The sequence below is a fragment of the Nomascus leucogenys genome, chromosome 15 (genome assembly GCF_006542625.1).
Source record: "Nomascus leucogenys isolate Asia chromosome 15, Asia_NLE_v1, whole genome shotgun sequence".
Taxonomy (NCBI): Eukaryota; Metazoa; Chordata; class Mammalia; order Primates; family Hylobatidae; genus Nomascus; species Nomascus leucogenys.
Window position 1 is genome coordinate 75,887,703 of NC_044395.1, and position 25,229 is coordinate 75,912,931.

At 43.3% G+C, this 25,229-nt stretch overlaps 1 protein-coding gene and 1 pseudogene across 4 annotated transcripts; both read right to left on the minus strand.

The window, feature by feature from the left end:
* Positions 1–2,505: 2,505 nt before the first annotated feature.
* On the minus strand, positions 2,506–8,233 carry CALCA (calcitonin related polypeptide alpha). 4 transcript variants are annotated; one of them, XM_030829272.1, is made up of 6 exons: positions 8,133–8,233; positions 6,951–7,045; positions 5,760–5,900; positions 4,658–4,829; positions 3,506–3,686; positions 2,506–2,940 (listed from the first exon to the last, which is right to left on the minus strand). In XM_030829272.1, the coding sequence occupies exons 2-5, from the start codon at positions 7,034–7,036 to the stop codon at positions 3,660–3,662; spliced, it is 426 nt and encodes a 141-aa protein (XP_030685132.1). In that variant the 5' UTR covers positions 7,037–7,045; positions 8,133–8,233; the 3' UTR covers positions 2,506–2,940; positions 3,506–3,659. The 4 variants fall into 4 exon arrangements, with proteins under 4 accessions (XP_030685132.1, XP_003282389.1, XP_004092693.1 ...); XM_003282341.2 differs by lacking the exon at positions 4,658–4,829 and having other exon boundaries at positions 2,507–2,940; positions 8,109–8,168; XM_004092645.3 differs by lacking the exons at positions 2,506–2,940; positions 3,506–3,686 and having other exon boundaries at positions 4,333–4,829.
* Positions 8,234–23,231: 14,998 nt separating this feature from the next.
* LOC100602284 overlaps positions 23,232–25,229 on the minus strand; it is a 61,330-nt pseudogene continuing 59,332 nt past the window's right edge.

Genomic DNA, 25,229 nt, shown 5'->3' on the forward strand with positions numbered 1-25,229 from the left:
AACATATTTCAAGCCTCTGCTTGCACCATGTCTACTATAGCCCATTTGCCAATACAAACCACACGGTCAAGCCCAGAGTCATGAGGTAGAGAAGCCAACTTCTCTCCCTATGGCAACTTCTACCCATGGCGAACCAACCATTAGATCACAGCAATAACAAGCGTTTATAATACTATGATTGTATAATGAAGAACTGGGAACAATAATTCAGTCAGCCACAGCATATATACTGAGGCTCTGATTGTTTGGGATGAGCATTAACTGGCATTAAAAGACATCCTTTCTCTGTAGTGTCCTGTGGGATTTTAAGTAGTAAAGACTGATGAGGCATCCACGCCCAAAGTCATTGTTTCTCCATTTTGTGCTTTGATTGCTTTATGCACTTTTCACATCTTTTCTTAGGTTCCTGATCCAGTGAACTCTGTGTTTTATTTGAGGATTAAAATTAACTGCACTCTTTTACTCTATGAACTCTGCGTCATTTGAGAAATATCCACAAGGTCTTTGTGTGAATTCAATATAGTATTAACTTTATTATTGGCGAAGGTGTCCTGGACCCAAGACTGAAATAGTCTTCCTGCTATTTCTCCTCCTGATTTTGAAGTTACCTGTCCACTCATAGGTATCAAACCCAGAGAGCACCCTCCTGGTTTACTTTGTTCACTGCATGGGAAGAAGAAGAAAAGCTGGTCAGAATTAATCACATGGAGGAGGAAGATGGGGTTAGAAGTGTGTCCAAACAAAATAAATAGTCTGTGTAAAAGTATTGAGGCAGGAAACAGAGTTACTGATAAACTGATGGCCACTGCAGTCTTTAGGCTGTTGAACAATTTACTATCCAGCTGTGATTGTTAAAGCTTAAGGCCCTTGGAGAATTTGGCATGAAGAAAAATAGGTCCAGAGGGAACCTAAGAGTTGACCACAAAAGTAAAAGAGAAGGCTTTACTTCGTTAATCCACTCTTTCATTCAATAAATATTTATAGAGTGCTACCTTGTGCCAGGCACACTGTTCAGAATTTTGGGATACAGCAATTAACAAAATAACCATATCCCTGACCATGTGAATCTTATACTTATGGCTGGGAGGGATACAAATAACAAACAAAATAAGTAAACAAAACATATAGTATGGTAGAAGGTAATAAACAGTAAAGAGAAAAAAATTAAGCAAAGAAGAGGGCTAGGGTATGTTGTTAGTGGGAGTGGGGTGCAATTTCAGAAAGAATGGTCAGGATAGGTGACATCTGAGAAATAATTGGAGGAGATGAGGGCTGTGGATGAAGAGTGTTCTTCACAGAGTACGAGTGGTGGTTGAGTGCTGGGAGATAGAAGTTGAGGAATAGTAAGAGGGCCAGTGTGCGGGAGAGTAGGAGATGAGATCAGGCAGGTAATGGGGGTGGTGGTGAGAGGAGAGAAAGGGAAGGTGAGCTTGGCCTGCAATGCTTCAGGTGTTTGCTCATGAGATGGGGAGTCACTGGGATGTTTTGAGCATAGGAGAGACACGGTGTGATCTACCTTTTACAGTCACAGTGGGTTACTGTGTTGAGTACAGACTGGAGGAGAGAAGGGGGCATAATTCTATATGGTCCTGAGAAAATAGAGTCAGTGGGTAGAAGGGGCTGACTTTTATAACCACTAGTTAACTAGCTAACTAATAACTAACCCTAATTAGCTGACTACCACCAGTGAAACTGGCTGCCAACTCACCTTGGGAGTTACACTCAGCAGCTTGTCACTGGTGGTCTCAAAGGATGCTATGGTTGTTGATGGTGGGTAATTCCTACCTTGAATAAGGAAGGCATCAGACTCTATGACATTCTGGATTCCTTCCAATATTGAGAGTCCTTGATTCTATAGCATGTACCATCTCAATCTCCTCCACTAGAATGTAAGCCCATGAGCACAGGGGGTTTTTTCTGCTCTGTTCAGTTCATTGCTCTATTCCCAGTGCCTAGAATAGTGCCTAGCATATAGCAGGCGCTCAGTAAGTATTTGTGAAGTGTATGAATGTCTCTATTAAACCTATTGCTGGACCTTGAGCAAGACGTTTCTCTGAACCTCACAGAATAAAAACGTTGGGTTGAATGGCATTGATGACCTTTCTAGGTTGGCCAGTCTGTGATCCCCATTTCAGGATCTGAGCCATTGTCTCTAAAGCAGGTTAAGGGGTGCATGAAGAGCTTTTTATATGGAGGAAGGGCAGGGCCATCCTCCTTACCCTGCCCTGGGTAAAGGCAAACCTGCATGAAGGAGGAGTACCTGGGTAACTTCTGAGGCTGGAGACCAGGGCACCCTCTGAAAATAAATATGAATTGTTCTCTTTGATATGCACAAGGCTCTAATTCCCATAGGGGATGCTTCACTAGAAACTGAGGGTACAAGACAATAGGGATCCATCCCAGCATGTTGTCTTTGTGCTAAGGGAGTCAGCTTGGTCAACAGAGTGCTCACAGGCCCCTGAAACTCTCCTGGGAAAAATAGCATAAATAGCAGCAGAGATTCCATTGAAGGGTGTAGAAAATACATTTTTAATTTTGATAGAGTTCACAAATGACAGCATTGACATTTCTTTAATCAAATACTTCTGTCAAGGCACAGCATCACCATGTGTCCCCAGATGCCCAAGAGGCAGTAATTTCATGTCCCCCTGAGGTTTAGCAGAGCCACCAGTGTCAATAGGATGGCTGATGAGGCCTAGATTTGCTACCAGATAAGCCAGTGAGACATGCTGTCAGATTTATGGTTACATAATCAAGTATTTAAAAAGATGCACAATAGGTAACTGCAATGATCTTGTTCTGCATTTAGCAATAGTTCCTTTCAAACAAAGAAGATAGTTTTCAGTATCAAGAAGGATGCCTATATATATATGTCTTCCATGGAGCCTTTCCTACAAATTGCTTTCATTACACATTAAAGGAGTTCAGCTTCATTGTCACCTAGGAGGAAGAAAATAACAGCTAGAATTTAGTTACTGGTTAATTGTCAGACTCAACATCTATTATTTCACTTGCTCTTTATAGTAATGCTTGGAGGTAGATACTGTTGTAGCCCTCAATTTATAGTTAGAGAAACTGAGGCTTGGAGAGAGTTAAGTAACCAGTCATATAGCTGGTAAAGGGCAAATACAATCCTTGAACTCAAGTCTGTACACTTAATTCGGAGGTACATGACATAGTAATGTATACTCTAAAATGATAGTGTCATTATCTTTCAAACTCAAATGCTAAAATAATCAAAATCATAAATGTCAAAGAGCAATGTTTTAAATAAACAGGATCTATATTTCTTGGTCTGATGATCTAAGGGTTACAAGGAGAGACTGAAAAAACAGAGATGAATCCAAATTCTAGGGTTTTAGCTACTGGAACTCAGATACTGGTGTGGGTACTTTCTCTTATGGATTTTTTTAAACCACATGGTCTCAGGGAGGCTCAGAGTGGTTTTACATCCCTGTAAAAACCAGTCATTCATCTTCCCATCCCATCATACAAGGGAAGTCACCTTCTTGAGTCATTCAGCTACTCAGGCTTGAAGGTCCCTGCGGCGCCTGCCAAAGGCTTTGGAACCCACATTGGTGGGCACAAAGTTGTTCTTCACCACACCCCCTGATCTGCTCAGCAAGCCTGCCAGCCGATGAGTCACACAGGTGGCAGTGTCACAGGCTCTCTTCTGGGCAATGATTCTGATTTGCAGGATGGAGAAAGAAGAGAAGATCTGTGAGTGAGAGGCTGGGGGAGAGGTCAGCCCCATGGGACCTTCATGGTAAAGTTGCTGTGCTGAAAGGCACCAATTAACTTTAAGTGTTTCTCCTAAACACAATTATCAGAGCAGAAAATCAAAGGCCATTAGGGAAAATGCCATGATCACTCCCCATAGATATTCCCAGGGGTGTCAGAAAGCCCAAAGGTGACTCTGGATGACTGGCTATGGAAAGTGGAGCAGTAACAGCCAATCTTTCCTGTATAAACTAACTAAAAATCAAAGCGGAGGTTTATGACACTGGAGTGAATTATGGCCCCACACCCAGCCCCATTCACAAAGGACTATAAAATCTATACCCCAGTCTCGGGCACCAAATATCCCTTCTTAGGAAAATAAAAAATTCCTCAGTCTTACCTGGAAGAGGAGCAGAGTTTGCAGCATCAAGTCCTAGAGGTGCTTACCTGCTCCTTAGGACCCCTGTTCTTGCTGCTTGAGCTTGGTCAGAGGGACCACCCACCATATCCTCTGTCCAGCTAGCCTAGGGTTAAGGCTATTTCTAAGCATAGGTCTTAGACACTATGAAGCCTGAGACATAGATCAGAGCAATGACCATCACAGCTCACATCTTTGGGGAAAAATGGTTTTATTCCTCAAATGATCAGCACATTCAGAAGCAGGACAGAGGAGCCCTCATGACATCTCTGGGGGACTCAAAGCGGCCCTCATTTTCTGGTGTTTTCCCGGGTGATTCTCTTCCAGACTGTGAGTCCTGCTCTCTTTCCTCCCATCTAAAGTTTGAGACATCCTCTGCCACGAGGAAAGCCACCAATACCAGCCCAAAGAGCCACCAGAGAGGAACCAAACCACATGCATCAAGTTATAGGAAGGATGCAAGAAGGGAAATTAGGAAGGAGAGGGAGGAGTTTAGTTGGCATCCTGCGGCACGCTAACATGAGGGTGATGGTCTCTCTCCAAGTCGCTGGACATATCCCTTTTCTTTCCAGGTGCTCCAACCCCAATTGCAGTTTGGGGGAACGTGTGAAACTTGTTGAAGTCCTGCGTGTATGTGCCCAGCATGCAAGTACTCAGATTACCGCACCGCTTAGATCTGGGGCTGTCCAGGCTGCAGGAAAAAGACATGCCAGACAGTACCATGCACCAGAATCTGTCCCCATGGGCAGTAACTTAGAAGGTTAGACCAGGCAGGGGACCCTGGGAGCAGGAGGGGCAGGCAGGAGGGCAGCTCACTTATCCTTCACTAGGAGATCTCAGAGGTGCAGTGGGCCAGGGCAGTGCAGGGAAGGGCTGGATGGGGAAGGATGATCTTTTCTGGCATTCCACATGCTGTTCAGTCCTTCATGCTTGACAGAGGGGTTCTCAGGGCAGATGCAGGGGCAACACATGCCTCTGCCTGAGCAGTGCTGGGGCCAGGACAGGGGCTGGTCTCTGCTCAGGCTGAAGGTACACAGGGATGTGGATCTGGGGAAGGGTGCTCTCCCTGGCCTCCTGACAACATGCACATCGCCACAGATGCCACACATTTAAAGGCTCAAACCTACCTCAGACACTGCTCTACCTGTCCCCATCCCCTACAAGGGCCTCACCTTCACCTTGCAAATGTGAAATGAAGGCTCCTTGCAGGTGTGAAAGAATGGCATATGCAGATTAACAAGGTGGATCCAAATTTCTAAAGCTTCCTGAGATACACTATATCTATCCCTGACTTCACCCTTACTAGTCTTAACTCATCCAGTGCTGGGAGGTCTCCCGGTACTGCAAGAACAATTCCCACAGTGAGCGATTCCACACCTCCCCATTTCATTTCCTAAGAACTTTCAGAAACGGAGCCTTTTATTATGTCTAACCACAGTACCTCCAGCTGCAGTGGGACCTCTGTCTCCCTTGGCTGAGAACAGCCGGGCCCCAGGTCCCGGTGAATAACACAGCCTGTTGGATTCCTGGCCAGTGTGTTCTCTCCTGCCTCTTGGGATCCACCTTCCTGGGTATGCTGCGGGGAGAGGAGGCCCTGTGCTGGGCGCTTGGGGAGCCTCACCTGGAGCTCTCTGCCTCCTGCTCCTGCTCCAGCTCACTGGCCTTCATCTGCACATAGTCCTGCACCAGTGCAGCCAGCAGGAGGCGCGCTTCCTCCTCACTGAGCATGGCTGGGTCTACTGGGCTGCTCTCCAGGGCAGACCTGTGGAGGGGAAGCAAACTCAGTGCAGGCTGTGAGCCCCTGCTTGTCCCTCCCCAGGATAAGCTGCCAGGCTTCCTGGTCTTTTGGCTTCCTGGTCTTTGCTTTTTCCCCTGAGGATGTGGCCAGTGGGAGTCCTAGGGGACAGGGCACAAGGCCAGTGTCCTCCTCAGGACCCAGGCACTGGGGTGGCCTCCAAGCAGTGGTGTGCTGGAGCCGGTTTGTATAGGCTTGTGAAAGCTGATGGTTAAATTTTCAAGAATTTTGCAAGCTGAGTGCAGCCATTATTAAAAATTAAATGCTTAAACTTACAGTTAGTGCTGAACCTGAAAATAGTTTCAGTTTAATAGATTTATATGTGAGTGAGAAATATATCAACAGGTAAAATACCAGATTTAACAAAAACAAATTTAGTGGCAAACTATTTAACAGAATAGGATTCAATTCATTTCTCAAATCATGGCTGAATAGGATAAATAGGATGGCTACACATACAAAAGTTTGGTTAAAAGCAACAAAAGCATTTTGTGAGACTCAGTGGGCTATATAAAATTTATAATAGGCTGGGCGCGGTGGCTCACAGCTGTAATTCCAGCACTTTGGGAGGCCGAGGCAGGCAGATCACCTGAGGTCAGGAGTTTGAGACCAGCCTGGCCAACATGGTGAAACCCTATCTCTACTAAAAATATAAAAATTAGCCAGGCATGGTGGTGGACACCTGTAATCCTAGCTACTCGGGAGGCTGAGGCAGAAGAATTGCTTGAACCCAGGAGATGGAAGTTGCAGTGAGCCGACACGGTGCCATTGCACTCCAGCATGGGTGACAGAGTGAGACTCTGTCTCAAAAAAATTATAATAAAGAATATTGTCTAAATATTTATCACTACTTATAAATTGTGTACCACACATCTTTATATCAGCAAAAAGTTATATATGTGCATGAGTACATACATTACCCCGGCCCCCTGTTGGTTTTTAAGCATTCAGTACACCACACTTAAGAGGCATGGAATTGTCTGATACCAGTGCAGTTCTGGCTTCAGGCTGTCTTACCCGAATGGTGCTGCATGGAGGCTGCCTGCCTGCAACAGGACCAAGATGCTGAGAGCCAGGAAGGGGGAGAACTTTTGGAAGCTCATGACACCTCTCTGCAAGGGAAGAATGAGGTAAACCACCTGTGCCAGTTCGAAGTTCTAGGAGCCCACAGACCTTGGCTCCTATCCTGCTTTTCTGTCTTGCTTCTAATGCCCTGGCTTTGTGGCTTCAGACTGGTTGTTATATTTCTCTTCTTCTTTGTTTCCTCATCAGCACAGTGGACTCCTGGGAGGTTCAGTGGGCCTGTAGCATGCACAGTTTGACAGAGCTGGAGGAGCGATCCTAGCGGGAGAGCTGAGTGGGGGAGGTCTCAGTCCTGCCCTTCTCCCCAAAGCCACACACATACATATAAACCTGTTAGCCAGGTCTCTGTGGAGGACATGCTCCCAGGCCCCTGTCACAGAAGCTGCTTCCATAAGGAAACCCAGAGCTGTCCTCCTCTTGTGGGGCTTTTGCATACACCTTGGTGGGAGGGATGGGGAGATCTGTCCACAGGGATTATCTCTGCAATTGGAATCTGAGAAATAAAAGAATCAATTTTAGTGCTCAGCCGCTCTGCCTGCTGGCACCTCAGTCCCCTGCAGGAACCAAGGTTTACTCTTAAATTGGGACCCAAGACTTTCTCTCTTTGCTCCCAGAGCCTGTGACTGGGGCTTGCAGTTTAGGGCTGCTTGTCCCTCAGTCGTCGTGCCTATTTGCCACCCATCCGCTCTGTTCCAGGTTCTGAACCAATTTCCCTGGGACTGCTGGGCGCCAGACGCCATCCCTGATCGCACCGTCTGCGGAAAGTTTCTCTTTCCTCCGGCTCTGTGCGCGGTCCCTAGGGAGCCTGAGTGTCCCGAGACTGGCCCAAGCCTGTGTGCAGTGCGAAAGAATAAGACTGGAGTCCGCAGCCGAGCAGGAAGAGCGAGCTGGGGGATTGAGACTGTCCGATCCAACCTAGGGCAGGAGCCTGGTATAAATCGCGGACTAACAGAAACTATCTGATGAAGAGACTAATGGAGAGAGAGGGAGAGGAGGAAAGGGAGAGAGAAATTGACTAATGGAGAGAGAGGGAGAGGAGGAAAGGGAGAGAGAAATTGACTAATGGAGGGAGAGGGAGAGAGAGACATATACCTGAGCCAGAATCTCGGGGCTCACCTGGCGGGAGGTAGCTTGAATCAGAGGCGGTGGCAGCGGTGGCGGCGGCGTCCAGCCAGAGCCCTGTGGAAGCGGCGGCGGCACTTGGGCTGGGCAGTGTCTCTGATGCCTCCCAGCGCCAGCGACTGCTCTTATTCCCGCCGCTGTGGGTCGGGAAATTTCCGACAGTGCACAGCAACCAATGGGCGGAGGGGTCCTTTGCCCCAGTTGGGTTGCGTCACCCTCAGGCTTCCAGAACCTGGAGGATCCAGTAGGACGGTCCCACTTGTATTTGCATTGAGGTCATTGATGGAAATGGGAGGAATGGTGGGGCACCAACAAGAAACGCCCTTAAAGTGAGCGGGAATTTGAGGGCAGTTGGACGTCATGGTGAATTTCACCTCTCAGTCTGGCCTGGTTTTGAACCCGCGCCCCACTCCACCCCTGGTTTCAGGATTTGGCGGAAAGGGTCCAGGATTGTAGGGACTCTTCCGACTCTGACCCCAGACCCCTGCCCAAGTGAGATTTTAAAGGTTAATGCCCCTATGGGTGGGTTCTGGGCCCAAGAAGTCTGACTCCAGTAGCTGGTATTACCTACAGAGGGCCAGGGCTCGTGGGAAACAAGAGACGGAGTTGGGAGCAAGAACTTTGTTAGACAGGAGTTCTATTACAGTTGGCCCAATTCCGGTTGTGTGATCATGGGAAAGTAACTTCACAGAGCCTCAATGTACTCATCTTTGAAATGGGGACCACAGTCTCATCTTGAAGGAATGTTGTGAGAAACAGCCCAGCGCCTGGGCCTCAGATAGGCAGGGATCTACAAGAGTTTCCTGGTCGGCATAGGGGATTCTGTAAGATCTCCATGGGTACTTTCCCAGTCTCCATCTCCCCGGACTGTCCCGGGGTACTCTTCAGATCCATTACGTGTGTGAGGAGGGTGAGGAGGGGGCCGATGACCTGCTGGGCCTGAGGGGTGAGTTGCAAGGTACAGATGCGGAAGCCTCCATCCAGACCTCTGGCCCTTCCCCTTCCTATCTTGCCATCCATCACCTGCCTGAGCCGTTTGCACAGCTGCCCCTTTGCTTCCGGCTGTTGTTTGCCAAGATGTCCCAGAGACATTTTATTCCGGCCCCACACCCCCCACCCCTGAAGAGTCCTCTACTAAAGAGCAGGCAGGCGTGACGGTGCTGTGTGGTCCCTGCCTAGACCAAGCTCACACTCACTTCTGGTCACACTCATTTACACACACCCAAACCCATTACTGCCTCCCAACATGTGCCCACTCTGAATCACAGACACTAAAAAACAGATACTTGCGCAGAAGAGTATCCTGAGGGGTTCACTCAAACGTGTCCCAAGCCTGCCTCCGAGTCTCTCGGGCGGTCGCATCCACACACCCGCACGACGATGACCTGCTTGCATCAAACCTGCACACATCACGAACAGACGCCCTCCATCACACCCAATTACGCGTGACCTCGACAACTCTCACATCCCGCAGAACCGGGTTTCAGTTCCACTGTGCCTGAGCGTTCAGCTCAGCAGAGGTCGGTACTAAGGCTCTTGCCTCCCACAGCGTCCAGAGTGGCGAGAAAGAAGCTTTTGAGCTTCCCCACCGTCTCCCGGTGTGAGAGCTCAGCGCGCGATCTGCAGCAGCCGGTCCGGGCGCTGCCTGTGCGGTGAGCGCAGCAGCGGCATCCCGGGGCTGTGGGAGGAGGCAAGGACCCTGGCTTGAGGTTCTTTGAGGCAGAGCAGAAATTAGCCCCTAGGTGTGCCGTCCGTGGCACAGGAACAGGCAAGCTGCGCGCGGAGCAGGGCTTGGATGGCGGATCTTGGGCACAATGAGCCCCGGATCCTGAAGGAAGACAACCCTGCTGAGACCCTGTCCGGAGCCTCGGAGCTTTTCAGCAGTTTAGGCTCCAATCTCCGGCCTGGGTTTTCGGTGCAGAGCTGCTTGAAGAGTTGCGAAGGCCGCAGTGCGGGCACTAAGTGGGGCGTAGTGCTTGGGCCTCTGCCACCGGGGCTGTAGCAGAAGAGTATTTGCGCTCAGCTACCACATACTTCAGCGGAAATGATTTTTTCCAAGACCAGAGGTTTTAACATAAGAACCTCCTGAAACCGTCTGTAAGTGTGTGTGTCTGTGATGTGTGTTTTCCTAAAGAGAGCTCATAGCTTTCGCCCGTGCCACGGTGACCGCAAAATGAAAGACTGTAGACGCAGATTTTGTGGCCATGTCAGTTTGCGGGGTCGGAATTCTACTCCTGACTGTCGTGTGTGTCTTCAGCCTTCAGAATAGACACGCACTCCCCACTATCAAATCTTTGGCAGCTACAAATCAAAGAAAGGCTCGTGCTGTGGGGCGCTAACCAGAGCCTGCGTCCAGAGGGCGCTAGTGTAACCCTGAGCAGTTTCAAGGCTGACTTTAAAAGTCAGGAGGGACGGTCTTTGGGACAGGAGGGAGGGTTATTAACTCACCTCTCAAGCACTCCTTGAGTTTGTAGGAAGTGCCTGGCGCCTTGCTGGGGGCCGAAAGTTTTTTTTCGTTTTTGTTTTAAAATCATTTTCTCCAGCAATTAGCACCATACCGGACACCCTAGTAGACGATCCGCCAAAGTTAAATGAATGAAAATTCATTCTGGCAAATTCACAAGGTAGCTTGCAGAAAATTCGGACCTAGTTAGAGCGGCATTTCTCTTTGCTTTCCGAAATCCACGAACTATTCAGCCAGACTCCTCCCATTTTATTTGTCACAGCAAATCTGTTCCCAGGTAGAAGTTTTCAGGAATGAGGCAGGGAAGTAAGGATTTCGTCTAGGGTTCTCTCTAAAGACTGAGATCTTCTGGTGCGAAATGCGAAGCCATTCTCTGAGCCCATCCCCGATTTACTGAGCGAGCCGAAGGAAGCGTAGAGCTTCCTATGCGCGGATCACTTAGATTTCATCCTGCTATTCCTGGAACTTCTCTGAGTTTCAGTACTAAACAGAGCATGGTTTAACGAAAGTCGCTAAGGAAAATGCTGATTTTAAAAAATGTAGTCGCTTAACTATTTGACCCTTGATTTTTACTGTCTTATTTCCTAACTTTAAAATCTGGAAACTAAGGTCAGTTTTGAAACAATCTGATTTTGGAAAAAAATATTTTTACAACACTCCAATAAAGTCTAACTGTAATGTTTGTTCCCATTCGTTTAGACCAGATTCCTGTACCCTTTGCTTTAGAAATAAAAATAAAGATGAAGTCTGGTTGAAAATTCTTATGTGAATTTCCATGTGATTAAAAAAGTCACACCTAAAGGCTTGAGTTCAGAGCTCAAGTTAAATTTATTGCTGCTCTACAATTCCTTTATAATATAGACTCAACCACAAAATCTCAGCAGTAGCAACAGCACTACCAGCAACAGTAATACCACAGCCCACAACACACACATTTTCTTCAGCCTGGTAGAAACGTGGAGCTATCAAATTAACTGGAAAATCCCAACTGAAAATCTATTGTGCTGTTTAAAGAAGGGCAGAAATCAAAGCCGTCCATCATCGTGTTTACTGAAGAACATGCCAAGCGAAGTAGTTGCTTCTGAACTATTTTCCTAAGACACTTTTAGACTGCAGTAAAGCTGCTTTTGGGGGAGGGAGTACAGAAGTGGCTGCCAAAGAGACAGCAAGATTCACAACAACCAAGATACAGAAACAGCCTAAGTGTCCATTGATGAATGAATTATTAAAGAAAATGTGGTGTGTGTTTATCATACACACAATGGAATATTAGTCAGCAGTATTATTCAGAAGAAGGAAATATTGTCATTTGTGTCAACATGGCTGAACCTGGGGGATATTATGCCACATGAAAGAAGTGAGGCCCAGAAAGACACATAATACATGATCTCACTTACATGCAGAATCTCAAAAAACAAGTCAAACTCAGTAACAAAGGGTAGAATGGTGATTATTTGGGGCTGCGGTTGGGGGTAAAAGAGAAATACTAGTTAAAGGATACAACCTTTCAGTTATAAGATGAGTAAGCTCTGGAGACCTAATATACAGCCTGGTGACTATAGTTAACATATGCTTGAAATTTGCTAAGAGAGTAGATCTCAAGAGCTCTAAGCACACACATACACACACACGAACACACACACACAGAGGAAACTATGTGAGGTAATATGTTCATTAACTTGATTGTTGCAATCATTTCACAAAGTATACATGTATCAAAATATCATATTGTATACTTTAAAAATAAAAACCTTTAATATGGAAATAAAAGTGAAAATAAAAAAGAGAGTGAGAGACAGCTGAAATTCCCCAGTGGGAATTTTGCTGAAGACGTTAGAAGAGGTGCATCTATATAAACACTGAAGAGGATATCAATGTTTTATTAATAACCTAGATATAGAATTATCTAAAAGATGTTGCATGTGCAGTAAGTATGAAAATTCATATAAATCATATTAAAATGAAACAAATAAAAGATATTATAATATAAATATTATAACTACCATCAAATAAGTTCCATCCCTGTGCCAGGCACTGTGTATATAGTATCTTTCTTACTCTCAACAGCTTAACAAGATAGATATTTTTATCTTTGTTGTATATGCAAGGGAAGAGTAAGAGTATTTGGCTTGAATTAATTATATTTTCCAGGCTCCTTTTGAGGACCTGAAACATAGCTTATCTGTCTGCCATATCAGGTAAGAGGTCTGGTCCCCTGGATCCAGGCACTGAGTCAGAGGAAGATATGGGCATGTCTGCCCGCTTCAGGGCCAATGTGGTTTGTAGTGAGAGACTCAATCAGCAGGCATAAATCATTTACAATTCCTGGACCAATATTTGGGAACATTGACAGTTTTGCAGCAGGAAAATAAATATTGGTGCCACCACTTAAGATAAGTAAATTGCTAAAGAATAAAACCCAAATCAGATTTATAATAATAGTCATAAGAGAAAATTTAAAACACTTGAGTTCAAACAAACAAAAATCCAAATGACTTAACTTCCTATATTAGCATCATGCATTACTTCATCTTGTCTGAAATTGTGGTTGATTTTATGGAGTGTTCTATTTTGCCAGTGGATGTGGGGGTTGAGATGGGATGGGATAGGAGTTAGTGGAAACAGTGCTGGGAGTCAGGAGTTAGGGTTCTAATTCTCACCCCAAAGGGTATGGCTTTGAGAAAATCGTTTGGGCCTCTGTTTCCACATCTGATATATGAACTTTTATGGGATTGAGGGATTCCTAAATTCCCTTTTAATTCTGACATTCTGTCAATATGCTGTGAATTTTATGCTGTTTTACAGTACTTTTCTATAACATCTGCTATTTGGCTTCCTCCACTTGCCCTGGCAGATACCAGTGTCTTCTAAAAGAACAGCTGAGGAGTTCAACATGAAGGAGGAAGGATATGTCATTCTTTGCAGTGACACAATCAGAAAAGGTACTGCTCCCCCACCTAAATATGAGGGATAAGTGATTTTCAGAAGAGACAGGAGAAGAAGGGAACAAATGTCCTGGTCCTTGTCTCCTTGTCAACAAAAGATGTACTGGTATCCTTTGAAAGGGGACAGAGAGGATGCCAGCTGAACTGGGGGCACTAAGTTCTCTGCTTTGTGAAAATGAATCTGCAATGAACTCCTGGTCTTTGTCTGGATGCCCATCTTTCTGCAAGTTGTCAGCAGAAGCTTTGCAATGTGGCTACTTGGTGAGTTCACATACAGCCCAACACATAGTTCTGATGGAGCCTGAAAATCAGCCCTGAAAAGTTCTCCTTAGAGGATGCCTCTGAAGTGAGAGGCATGAAAAAAGAGGCTAACCTTCAGGTAGGTCCAGCTAATATTTTAACAAATATTCAATAAATAATTTGGTTGGAAGGTAAATCAATTGAATATGCATAGAGAAATGTATTATGTCAAGTAGTACATACAATAAATACATAAAATGCATTTGTTTAGGGGGGTTATAAAATTAGAATTATATGGCTATACATGTTTGGAAATATTCTGTATTAGTAGAAATAGAATGAACCAAGCAAGTACTTTTATTAAAATATATGAGGAGCAGGTGAAAGAAAGAAGTATAGGACTATTTATATCTTTGTTACCAAAGAGCAAAGAGAAAGTATGGCTAGTTAACTGGAGTTAATGAAGAGACCCCCACCAGCTTTTCTAACTAGGCTCTCTTCTTGTGTTAATGACATTGTGTCCACAAATGCTGTGTGCAAATGAGGCAATCAGGTAGAGCCATCCTTGATCTTCAGATCATCTTGGGTGGGTTTGGAGTGCATTATGAGTAGAGAACAAAGACTGAGATCATATGGCTAAGGCCCTGTATTGCAAATAAAGGAGATATGCTGAGTTTTTGTGTTCAAGACCATCTTGGGCCTACCTGTTGGTCTCCTGCTGGTATAACCTGAGAAATGTGAGTAAATCCAGGTTGCCTCACCTTCTATGTTTGCTGTCATCATTTTATGTAAGGACCCCTGGACTAGGGAATAGTAGAGTTTGTTCTCTTGGTGGCTATTGAGAGCTAAGTTAGGTTGCTAGTAATTGGGTGGCCTGATGCCTCATTTGTTTCTCCCTGAACCCTATTGCTGTCAGAGGGTCAGCATTATTTAGAGGAAGTGAGATAATGAAGTTAAGAGGATTGAGGGGTCACCATATGCAGGAAAAGGTGGAAACGAATAAGACCAATTTACTAAAAGCACTATGTGGTCTCTCAGGGAGACAAGACCCACATATCTGAAATAATGAAAGAAGAATACAAGATAGTGAATAAGTATACTAGTTTCCCATTGCTGCTGTAACAAATTATCACAAATTTAGTGGCTTAAAACAACACACATTTATTATATTACATTTTTGTAGGTTAGAACTTCAACATCCAACATGGGTCTCACTGGTCTAAAATGTTTGCAGGGCTGTTTTTCTTTCTATAGGTTCTAGGGGAGAATCCATTTCCTTTCAATTTCCAGTTTCTAGAGGCCTCCCAAGTTCCCTGGCTCATGGCCCCCTTCCTCTATCTTCAAACCCAAAGTGGAATACATCTCACATCACATCACTCTGACCTCCTTTTCTGCTTCCCTCTTTTACTTGACAGGATCCTTGTGATTACCTTAGGTCCAACTCCTGGAGAACCCAGGATAATCTCTCTATCTCAGGGTCCTCTATTTAATCACATCTGCAAGGTCCCTTTTGCTCTGTTCTTGGGGATTAGGGTGTGAACATTTTGGGGGAGGTCATTCTTCTGTCTGCCATAATAAGTAAAGGCTGGGCTAATTGGCCAGGAATGTAAATGATGGGGGTTGGAGAAAGAGGCTGCAAGCACTTTTAGGAAGCCTCCCAGAGATGGTGGGGCCAGAACCAGAAAGTGGCTGAATGGGGGAAATTACAGAGTCTCTGTTGAGCGATCCATCTACTGGGTTGGGGAAGAGGATGAGGAGACAAGACAAGCCCTCTTTATATCGGGTGCCATCCTCTATGCCTCTTTTGCTGGGAAGGGAGACCTCCTGAATATGTACCGTATGGTTGTTGGCATTCACTCCTCAGGTGGACTGTCTAGAAATCATGAAATCTCATGTATCAGAAATTTCTCTTTTATCAACTTCCAATTTATTATGTGTCCCTTTGATATTCATGTTTAGATATGCTGTAAACAAAAGGGAGATACTGAGCCAACTGGTGTCAGGTTTGGTGCAGACATCTCTGGGGTGAAGTTCTAGTAGGGATGGGGAATGAAACCTTTGCCACCACATTAGTCCATGTCTTAGCATATTATGATGGTGCTATTAAATCTTAAAGTTGGAGCTTAGCCTTTGAACCCATGGCTTAGATATCTTGCTAGACTCCTTTGACAAATAACCAAAGAGCAGGTTTCTAATAAATTGATCACTGAATTAAAACACATTTGAAAAAAATCCACTTAAAAAAATTTAGTGGCTTCACTGAGGTTGGGCAGGCAATAGGGAATTGCTAAAATGTGAGGGGTGTGTAGGTGAGCCTCAGGACTTTCCAGCACCCAGTGTGGGGAAGATTTCTAATGTCTCCCTACTCCCATGAGAGAAGTTGGTAATTATTCATACTCAGGCATTGGGGCTTGTGAAGATTTTATGTGTAACTCCCCCCTACCATGGGACATATTAACTGCCATTAGAGCTGAGAACAAGGGACACAAAGTCAGTACATTTTAGCTTAGATCAGAAATGAGAAAAACATTTATGGCAGAGAGAATGGGATTTTACTTCTATGGGGGTTTTCCTGGCCTCTCATTCTTAGAAAATGAGAGGGCTTAACTGATATTTTTATAGAGTGGAGCTGACGTTGCCCAGGGAGCAATTATTCCCAACCTCAGTGGTACTTTATTTGCTGTAGGCACCTGGAGAAGTTCCTTCCAAGGTCCAGAGGCTATTTTTAGGGTGACTTCAACTGCCAGGGAAAGAGCTGAGTATAGTGGACCAAGGGCCAGGCTGGTCACTGAGAGGTGGATGGACTTAGTGGGTGACATCAAGGAATTACTCAGGATGGGTTCCTTTAACATGATTAAAATTCTCCCTTGGCTCAGACTAGCCAGATCTAGAATGGCTCTTCTCTCCCTGGCTAGGAACATTGTTCTGTGGAACAAGAGAGATAGAGATAGGAAGCTTCCCATGGTACCAGAAAGCTCATTACAGAGATGACTCCCTTATGGGTATTGCCAGGGAATAATAAGTTACATATAAGGGGATTTCTTATATAAATTGACTCTGACTGAGATTATGAAGAGTGGGGCTTTGAGGTCTTATGCAACTGGATTTGAGTCTTGGCTCTACCACTCACTTATTGTTCTTAGGCAGATAATAATCTCCCTAAACTACAGTTTCTCAACATGTAAAATGGGGATAATAAGAGCTACCTAGGAGGGTTAAAGCTATTTTATGCTAGAACACTTGACACATTGCTTGGCATGGAGCAAATTCTTAAGAGTGGTGGCCATTATTATTAAAACGAGCTTATTCCTTCAAGTGCCAAATGACATCAGCTTAATACAGTAAATTAAATAAAATCATTACACATTCCTCTGTCTTCTTCAGAGGCCAATCTATAAGCCTTTAATTCTCAGAATAAAACTAATTGCCAAGGCCACAACAGAATGGCTCTGCCTTTCCCAACCCTCTCAGATTCATGCCTGGCTGTGTTGCAGCCTTACTGCCCAGCGGGATTAAGCACCTGGCATATTGCCAGCATGTGTAGAATAGGCACTGTAGAGTGATGGCTATTATTGTCGTTATGACAAAAGCTTACCCCTTCAAGTGCCAAACTATATCAATTTAGTTTGAAAAATTAGAAAAAAAAATGGATTTCACACACCTCTACCTTTTTATAAAGAATAAACCAAATATAGTTTCAATTCTTTCTTGACAATTCATTGTCACCATCATAAGAATATCACTTAATGTGTTGGCCCACATGTTGGACCAATAGCCTCAAGCAAGATCATACCACATTGTCTTTCTTTTTGAGGTGTAATATATATGTAATTTTATGATTATTCTATTTTTTTTCTTCAGTTTGTCTCCTATCGCTTATTACTGGTTTCAAGTAATATAGTAGTAATCTATCTACTTACATTTTCATTTGGTACACAGCAAAACAAACAATAAGACACCAACAAAAACAAAAATCAAGCTTAGTAGAATTGTATGGGAACAAAGAACTTATAGTCATGGAGTATGGACCTGTAAATACTGGTCAAGAACTATAGAAAGGGAACTTTTTGGACATCTGCTCAACTAATTTGTACTCAAGAGAACAGAAGCAAAGCTTTTCAGAATTATGTTTAGGCACACAGCAGATACTGAGTGTGCTCTTATGGTCTTTTGGTCAGGAACTTCATGGTCTTTTGCAACAACGGCTTCAATTGACTTCTGCTTAGGGAAACCAAACAGAACAAGCAAACATGGCAGAGCTGTGTGTGCATGAAGAGCCTATAGACCTTGAGTGAGAACTTCATAATGGTCATAATGGCAATAATGGATCACTGTGACACCATTACAGTTACTCATATACGGGTTTTTTTGGTCTTTTTTCTCAGCTTTGTCTGGCTTAAGGGAGGTTGCCAGGCCAGTGACACCTGATGAGTGGGTGTTTTGTAGTTTTTTTCAGGAGGTAGAATACTGGTGAAGACAAAGTCCATGATGTGGGAAGGTGTCTCAGTCTGCTATCTGTTAGTTTTAACACCATACCTGAAACTGGATAATTGATAAAGAAAAGGAATTTATTTTTTATAGTTATGGAGGTTGAGAAGTACAAGGTTGAGGGGCCACATCTGGTGAGGGCCTTGTTGCTGGTGGGGTCTCCCTGCAAAGTCCTGAGGTGGCACAGGGCAGCACATGGAGAAGGGTTTGTGTGTGCTTGTTCCTCTCCTTATAAAGCCACTAGTACCACTCCTATGACAACCCATCAATCCGTTAACCATTTCATTAATCTGTCAATAGATTAATTCATCCATGAGGGCAGAGCTTTCATAATCCAATCACCTCTTAATGGCCCCCACTTCTCAATACTGCCTCATTGAGGATTAAGTTTCCATATGAGTTTTGGAGGGGACATAAAACCGTAGGCAAGGGGTCAGTGATCGAGGCTGAGATTTTATGAGGATTATGTCTCTAATTAATAGGGTTCTAAGGACATGAGTAGAAATGGTGTCTTTATTTCCAGGAAAATATCTAATTGGTCCTTGGAGCTGAGGAAAGATCAATCAATTTTCAGGTTTTCAGATCTTATATTGATTTCTGCACTGCAAACTCATTCTTTAGAATAAAAAACCCTAGAGGATCTTAAAAGGCCCTTCGGAAACCCCTTAGACCTGGCACCAGTTGTCTTAGGCGTACTTTTAAGCAGTAGTGAAACATGCTTAAGCAATCGATGCATAATTTCTCTTCAGCACCAACAAGTATTATTTACAGATAACCTCCAGTTAAATGAGAATGTAGTGAACAGGCTGCCTGAGGAGTCCAAGGACTGAGCAAAGACCACAGGTTAGTGAATGGTTCTTCCTTTTTCCCTCCTTTGCCTTGTGGTAAGTCTGGCAATGACTTGATCCTTTTGTCTTTGTCTCAGAATTTCAAGATTTATTGCCCAAAAGACTGCTAAGAAATCCTTTTTCCTCTCTGTAGGAAGATAGAGATTCCAGGTTCCTGCAGGTCATAAAGGAGGATAAGGAGAGGTTGTAGAGAAAGTTTATTTTTACTTCTGTCATGTATATTGAACAGGAAATGTCTACACAAGCCTTCTGGCTTTTATGTTCCTTCTCTGAGGTCCTACTATGTATGGGGTAAAGTTAGATTATATGCAGTTGCTAGATCATATAGAGATCATGTTAGGAAAGTTGTTCTAGTGATTTGACCTCTGTTTATATGTTTTACAAATAGTTACATGTAATTAGAATAGCTGTGAAGCCCATTCCAGTCTTATACTTTTAGTTTATTTAAATGGAGAGGGAGTGAAGGAGGTGAATACAGAAGAATAAAGAACAAATGAAGGATGTTATATGACAGCAATTAGATTTACTAGGGGGTTAGTTGAGAAATACTGGTGATGATTATTTTATTATATTTTGGTGGTGAATGTCTGCTCGAATTCCTGGTAAGCACTTCTAGAAGAAGCAGTCTTCAAGAAAGCTTCTTTCAGGGGGTTCTTGCTCAAGATGGCTGACAGAAGCAGCTAGTGTGTGCATCGCTTTCACTGAGAGGAAACAAAATGGGTTCAAGTGATTCTTGTGCCTCAGCCTCCAGAGTAGCTGGGACTGCAGGCACGTGTAACCATGCCGGGCTAATTTTTTGTATTTTTAGTAAAGACAGAGTTTCACTATGTTTTTGCCAGGCTGGTCTCAAACTCCTGACCTCAGGTCATCTGCCCAACTTGGCTTCCCAAAATGCTGGGATTACAGGCATGAGCCACCGTGCTGGCCAGAAGTGCCTGCCTTTTTAAGGCTGAATAGCCTTCCATTGTATGAATGAACTGCCCTATGCTTTTTCATTCATCTGTCCATGGACCCTTGGGTTGCTTCCACATTTTTGGCTGTTGTGAATAACGCTGCTATGAATATGGTTGTATAAATATCTCTTCCACTCCTGACTTCTAATTCTAGATGGTAGGTACCCACAAATGCAACTGCGGGATCATCTGATAATTCTGTTTCTAATTTTTCAAGTACACTCCATACTATTTTCCCTGTTCCTGCACAGTTTTACGTTCTGATCATGTTTGAGCATTCCTACTTCCCTCTAGTTTCACCATTGCTTGTTTGTTTATTATATCCATCCTAATGTGTGGGATCACATTTTTGGTTTGATTTGCACTTCCCTATGATTAGTGATTTTGAATATCATTTTATATGGTTATTGGCCATTGGTATATCTTTCTTAGGTAGATGTCTACTCAAGTCTTCTGACCATTATTAATGGGATGCCTTAGGTTTCTTGTTGTTTAGTTCTAGCGATTCTTTATATATTATGGATATCAGCCTCTTTTCAGATATACGGTTTGCCAATATTTTTCCTAATCTGTGGGTTATTTTTTTCACTCAGTTCATGGTGTTTTTTGATGCACAAAAATATTTCTCATTTAGCTGCAATCCAAGGAATCTAATTTTCTTTTGTTGCCTATGCTTTTGGTGTCATATCTCAGAAAGCATTCCCCACCCTGATGTCATAAAGGTTTTGCCAGCATTTTCTTTTAGGCATATTATAGTTTTAGCTCTTGGGGTTAGGTCTTTGATCCATTTTGTGTTAGTTTTTACATCTCGTGTGACATAGGGTCCACCTTCATTTTTTTGCATGTGGAAATCAAGTTTCTCCAACACCATTTGTTGAAAAGGCTGCATTTCCACCAATGAATTTTCTTGGCCCTCATGTTAAAAATCATTTGAACATGTATGTGAGAAGTAATTTATGGGCTCAAGAACAAACAAACAACAATAGGTAAAGAGGTAGCATGGGCCGGGTGCGGTTGCTCACACCTGTAATCCTAACATTTTGGGAGGCCGAGGTGGGTGGGTCACCTGAGGTTGGGAGTTCAACACCAGCCTCACCAACAGGGAGAAACCCTGTCTCTACTAAAAATAAAAATTAGCTGGGCATGGTGGCGCATGCCTGTGATCTCAGCTACTCGGGAGGCTGAGGCAGGAGAATTGCTTGAACCCAGGAGGTGGAGTTTGTGGTGAGTCGAGATCAGGCCATTGCACTCCAGCCTGGGCAACAAGAACAAAACTCCGTCTCAAAAAATAAATAAATAAATAAAATAAAATAAAAAATAAAAACACAGGATGATTTCAAGAGTTCCAATCTAGCCTAAAAAAGAAGAGTATAGAAGGGTGTGATTGGAGCAGAAAGAGAATAACTTAGAAACCATCATAATGAGAAAGTTAGGAATCTTCTTTCCAAGCCATCTGGAAATATACAATAAATATTTGTGAACTAAAATTTCCGTACTGTACTTTCAAACACTAGAAGTCATTTGTTCCATCTTTTTGTATTTTATGCCCAATTATCAACTTCTCTTCATTCCCCATCCCACCCCTTTTCTTTCTAGCCTCTGCTAACCACCTTTATAATCCCCACCTTCATGAGGCTCCTTTTGTGCGTATGTGTTTGTTGGAGTCTCATTGTGTTGCCCAGGTTGGAGTATAGAGGTAAGATCTTGGCTCACTGCAACCTCTGCCTTTTATATTCAAGCAATTCTCCTGCCTCAGTCTCCCAAGTAGCTGGCACTACAGGCATGCACCACCACCCCCAGGTAATTTTTGTATTTTTAGTAGAGATGTGGTTTCACCATGTTTGCCAGGCTGGTCTCAAACTCGTGGCCTCAAGTGATCCATCCAACTTGGCCTCCCAAAGTGCTGGGATTACAGGCATGAGCTACCACACCTGGCCAAGATTTTCTTTTTTGTTCCTACATATAAGTGATGACATGTAATATTTGTCATTCTGCGCCTGGCTTATTTCACTTAATATACTGACCTGCAATCTCATCCATTTTTGCTGCAGTGGAGAGGATTTTATTCCTTTTTAGTCTGAATAATATTTTATTGTGTGTGTATACTGCAGTTTCTAAATTGAAACAAATTTTTTAAAAACAAATATTTTAAAAATGTTTCGGAATGGGAAACTTTAGGGATACTGTGACCATTTTATTTTCTATTTCCCATTTTATGTATGTACAAGTGTGAAACAAAGCAGCAATCAATGTGTGTATAAATCTATAGCTTCAACAAATATAAAATGAAAATGCTAAGTGGTAAGAAAAAAGAGCACAATAAAATTTTTTATAGTGTTTAAGGACAATGCATTTGAAGATAACGTTTGAAGAAATTATATTACAGTTAAGTTCTATTCTTACTCATCAGAGCTTGATCCCTGTAGGAACTTCATAATTGGAACCATCTCTTTTGCTTAAAAAAAAAAAAAATCCGCATACCCACACAGGTACAAGTAAATCAGAATCTTAGGTAATGAGACTCAGGCCTCATCATTTGTAAGCTACCCAGGTGATTTCAATCAAAGCCAAGACTGAAGACCAGTGACATGAATCTCTATACATAACCTGCCTAAATAGATTCCCTAGAAGCAGTTTATAAAGGAATTCCACATGAACTGTGGGAAAGGATGTGCATTTGATGTAGAGTATTCCTCACTTAACATCTTTGATAGTCTCTTGAAAACTGCACCTTTAAGCAAAATTATGTGTAGTGAAACCAATTTATTTCTCATCAACATTATAACTAGACAACTTTAAACAAACCAATGGTGTTGGAAGACCTGCTCTACATTGTTTCCACAAAGTCAATTTTCAGGAAATTACAAAATGAAGTGAGGACTTCCTGTATATAAAAAGATGGTTGTGATTCCACCTGGAAAATACGGTTATTGCTCAGAAACTAAAGGAGGCCACCTAGGTAAAGAAGATTCAGTCATGAGGTTTATGCTAAACAAAGGATCCCAGAATACTCACCCGTTCCAGTTAAAGGCATAACAAAGAAAGCAATATTCACATAGGAAATGTGGAAAGGAATATAAGCCATCAAGCAACAAAAATAATGTGACAAAGGGGGCAGGATTTGCAGATGTAGAGATTTAATGTGGTTGCCCTTTCTAACCCACACAAGAAAAAGGATGAAACAGATCATGAGATTAGACTTTTCTCCTGCGCAGCCTCCACAGGGCACTTTGAATGCCTCTGTTTCTCAGGCTGCAGATGAAGGGGTTCGGCATGGGGGTGACCACAGCATACAACACTGATGCCACCACACCATTCCTGGGTGATAGTGACACAGCTGAAGTCAGGTACACGCCAATGCCTGTTCCATAAAATAAGCAAACAATTGCCAGGTGAGAGCCACAGGTGGAGAAGGCTTTATACTTCCTGTCTGACAATGGAATTCTTAGAATAGAGGGCACAATTTTATAGTAAGACAAAAGGATCCTTGAAATGGGAAGAAAACCAAATATAGTACTATCTAAATGTATGAATATGTTACTGATGACACAGTCAGAACAGGCATGGTTGAGAAGTTGAGATCGGTCACAGAAAAAATTAGAGATTTCCACATTCTTGAAGCAGGTGAATTGTAACAATCCAATTGTGCAGCTGGGAATCCAACAGGCTAAGGAAAAAGGCACCAACACTAAGAAGACACAGAGGTGAGGATTCATGATGACTGGGTAGTGCAGGGGGTGACAGATGGCCACAAATCAGTCACAGACCATCACAGTCAGGAGCATGTCGTCTGTACGTGCAAAAAGGACAAAGAAAGATATCTGTGTCAGGCAGCCCACATGGGAGATGACTCTGCTATGTGATTGCATGTCTACAATCATCTTGGGGACCGTGGCCAAGGTGAAACCAATGTCAGGCAAGGACAGGTTGGAGAGGAAGAAGTACATGGGGATGTGGAGGTGGGAGTCAGGGCTGACGGCCAGGATGATGAGCAAGTTCCCCAGCACCGTGACCAGGCACATGGACAGGGATAGCCCAGCAAGGACTGGCTGCAGTTCTGGATCATCTGAGAGTCCCAGGAGGAGGAATTCTGAGACACCTGTGAGATTCTGTGGCTCTGTGTGACTTGGACACCTTGAGAAGAAAAAGGATTGGAAAAATAAAAGATAAAAACCAGCACTTAATGCTGTGTGTATATTTCGGAGACAAGCAATTCACAAGGAACATTTTCACACTTGAGGACCATACACCCTCAGCAATATTTCTCAGTTGTGACAAACCCAAAAATCTCAGGATTATTACATGATTTACTTTTTTACTATTCAACTCTTTCTGTGCATACCTACTTTAGAGAAAATCCACTGGAGAATGATAGAAGACCAAAAAGTAATATATAACAAATCTAAGATCTCAGTAAAATATAGCCTACCCTTTTCAGAAAAAATAAAATAAAAAATGTTCTTCTCTCTCTAAGAAAACAAACTCAGTCTAATTTAAAAATTAAGAGGCAGTGAAATACACTTGATTTTATTCTGACACTGTGCAGCAAATTCCTTTGATGTAGAATATTTATAAGCACTATACAAGAGCTAGGATCACATTATCTAAAAATGAAATCGAACCTTATAGTTCTTAATCAAAAGACCTTTTTACATGCCAGTTACTTTTCATATATATTATCATCCTTAAGTTTTCTGACATAATTTCTTCATAAAAGTAAACACACACTCAAATATGGGAGCTATGTTTCCAAATTTATTTAATATATAACTCTCTGCCAAGCACATTGGCTCACACCTGTATTCCCAGCACTTTGGAAGGCCAAGGCTGGTGGATCACCTGAGGTCAGGAGTTCCAGACCAGCCTGACCAGCATTGTGATACCCCATCTCTACTGAAAATACAGAATTAGCCAGGTGTGGTGGTGGGCATCTGTAATCCCAGCCACTCGGGAGGCTGAAGCAGGAGAATCCCTTAGAATCTGGGATGCAGAGGTTGTATACTCTGTGATATTATTTTTGATATCCTAGGGAGATATTGCTTCTAATGTCATAGTGGGCATACACCCTGTGATATTATTTGTAATATCCTACAAAGATATTACTGCTAATATCACAGTGGGTGTATACCCTGTGATATTATTTGTAATATCCT

What these genes read in the sequence shown, in the direction of transcription:
- CALCA (XM_030829272.1), bottom strand. Translation starts at nt 7,036, where the DNA reads ATGAGCTTCCAAAAGTTCTCCCCCTTCCTGGCTCTCAGCATCTTGGTC. An exon ending in CAGGAGGCAGAGAGCTCCAG is followed by an intron (nt 4,830 to 5,759) that starts GTGAGGCTCCCC and finishes TTTTTCCTGCAG; the next exon opens with CCTGGACAGCCCCAGATCTA. An exon ending in AGAGAGACCATCACCCTCAT is followed by an intron (nt 3,687 to 4,657) that starts GTTAGCGTGCCG and finishes CCTGCAAATCAG; the next exon opens with AATCATTGCCCAGAAGAGAG.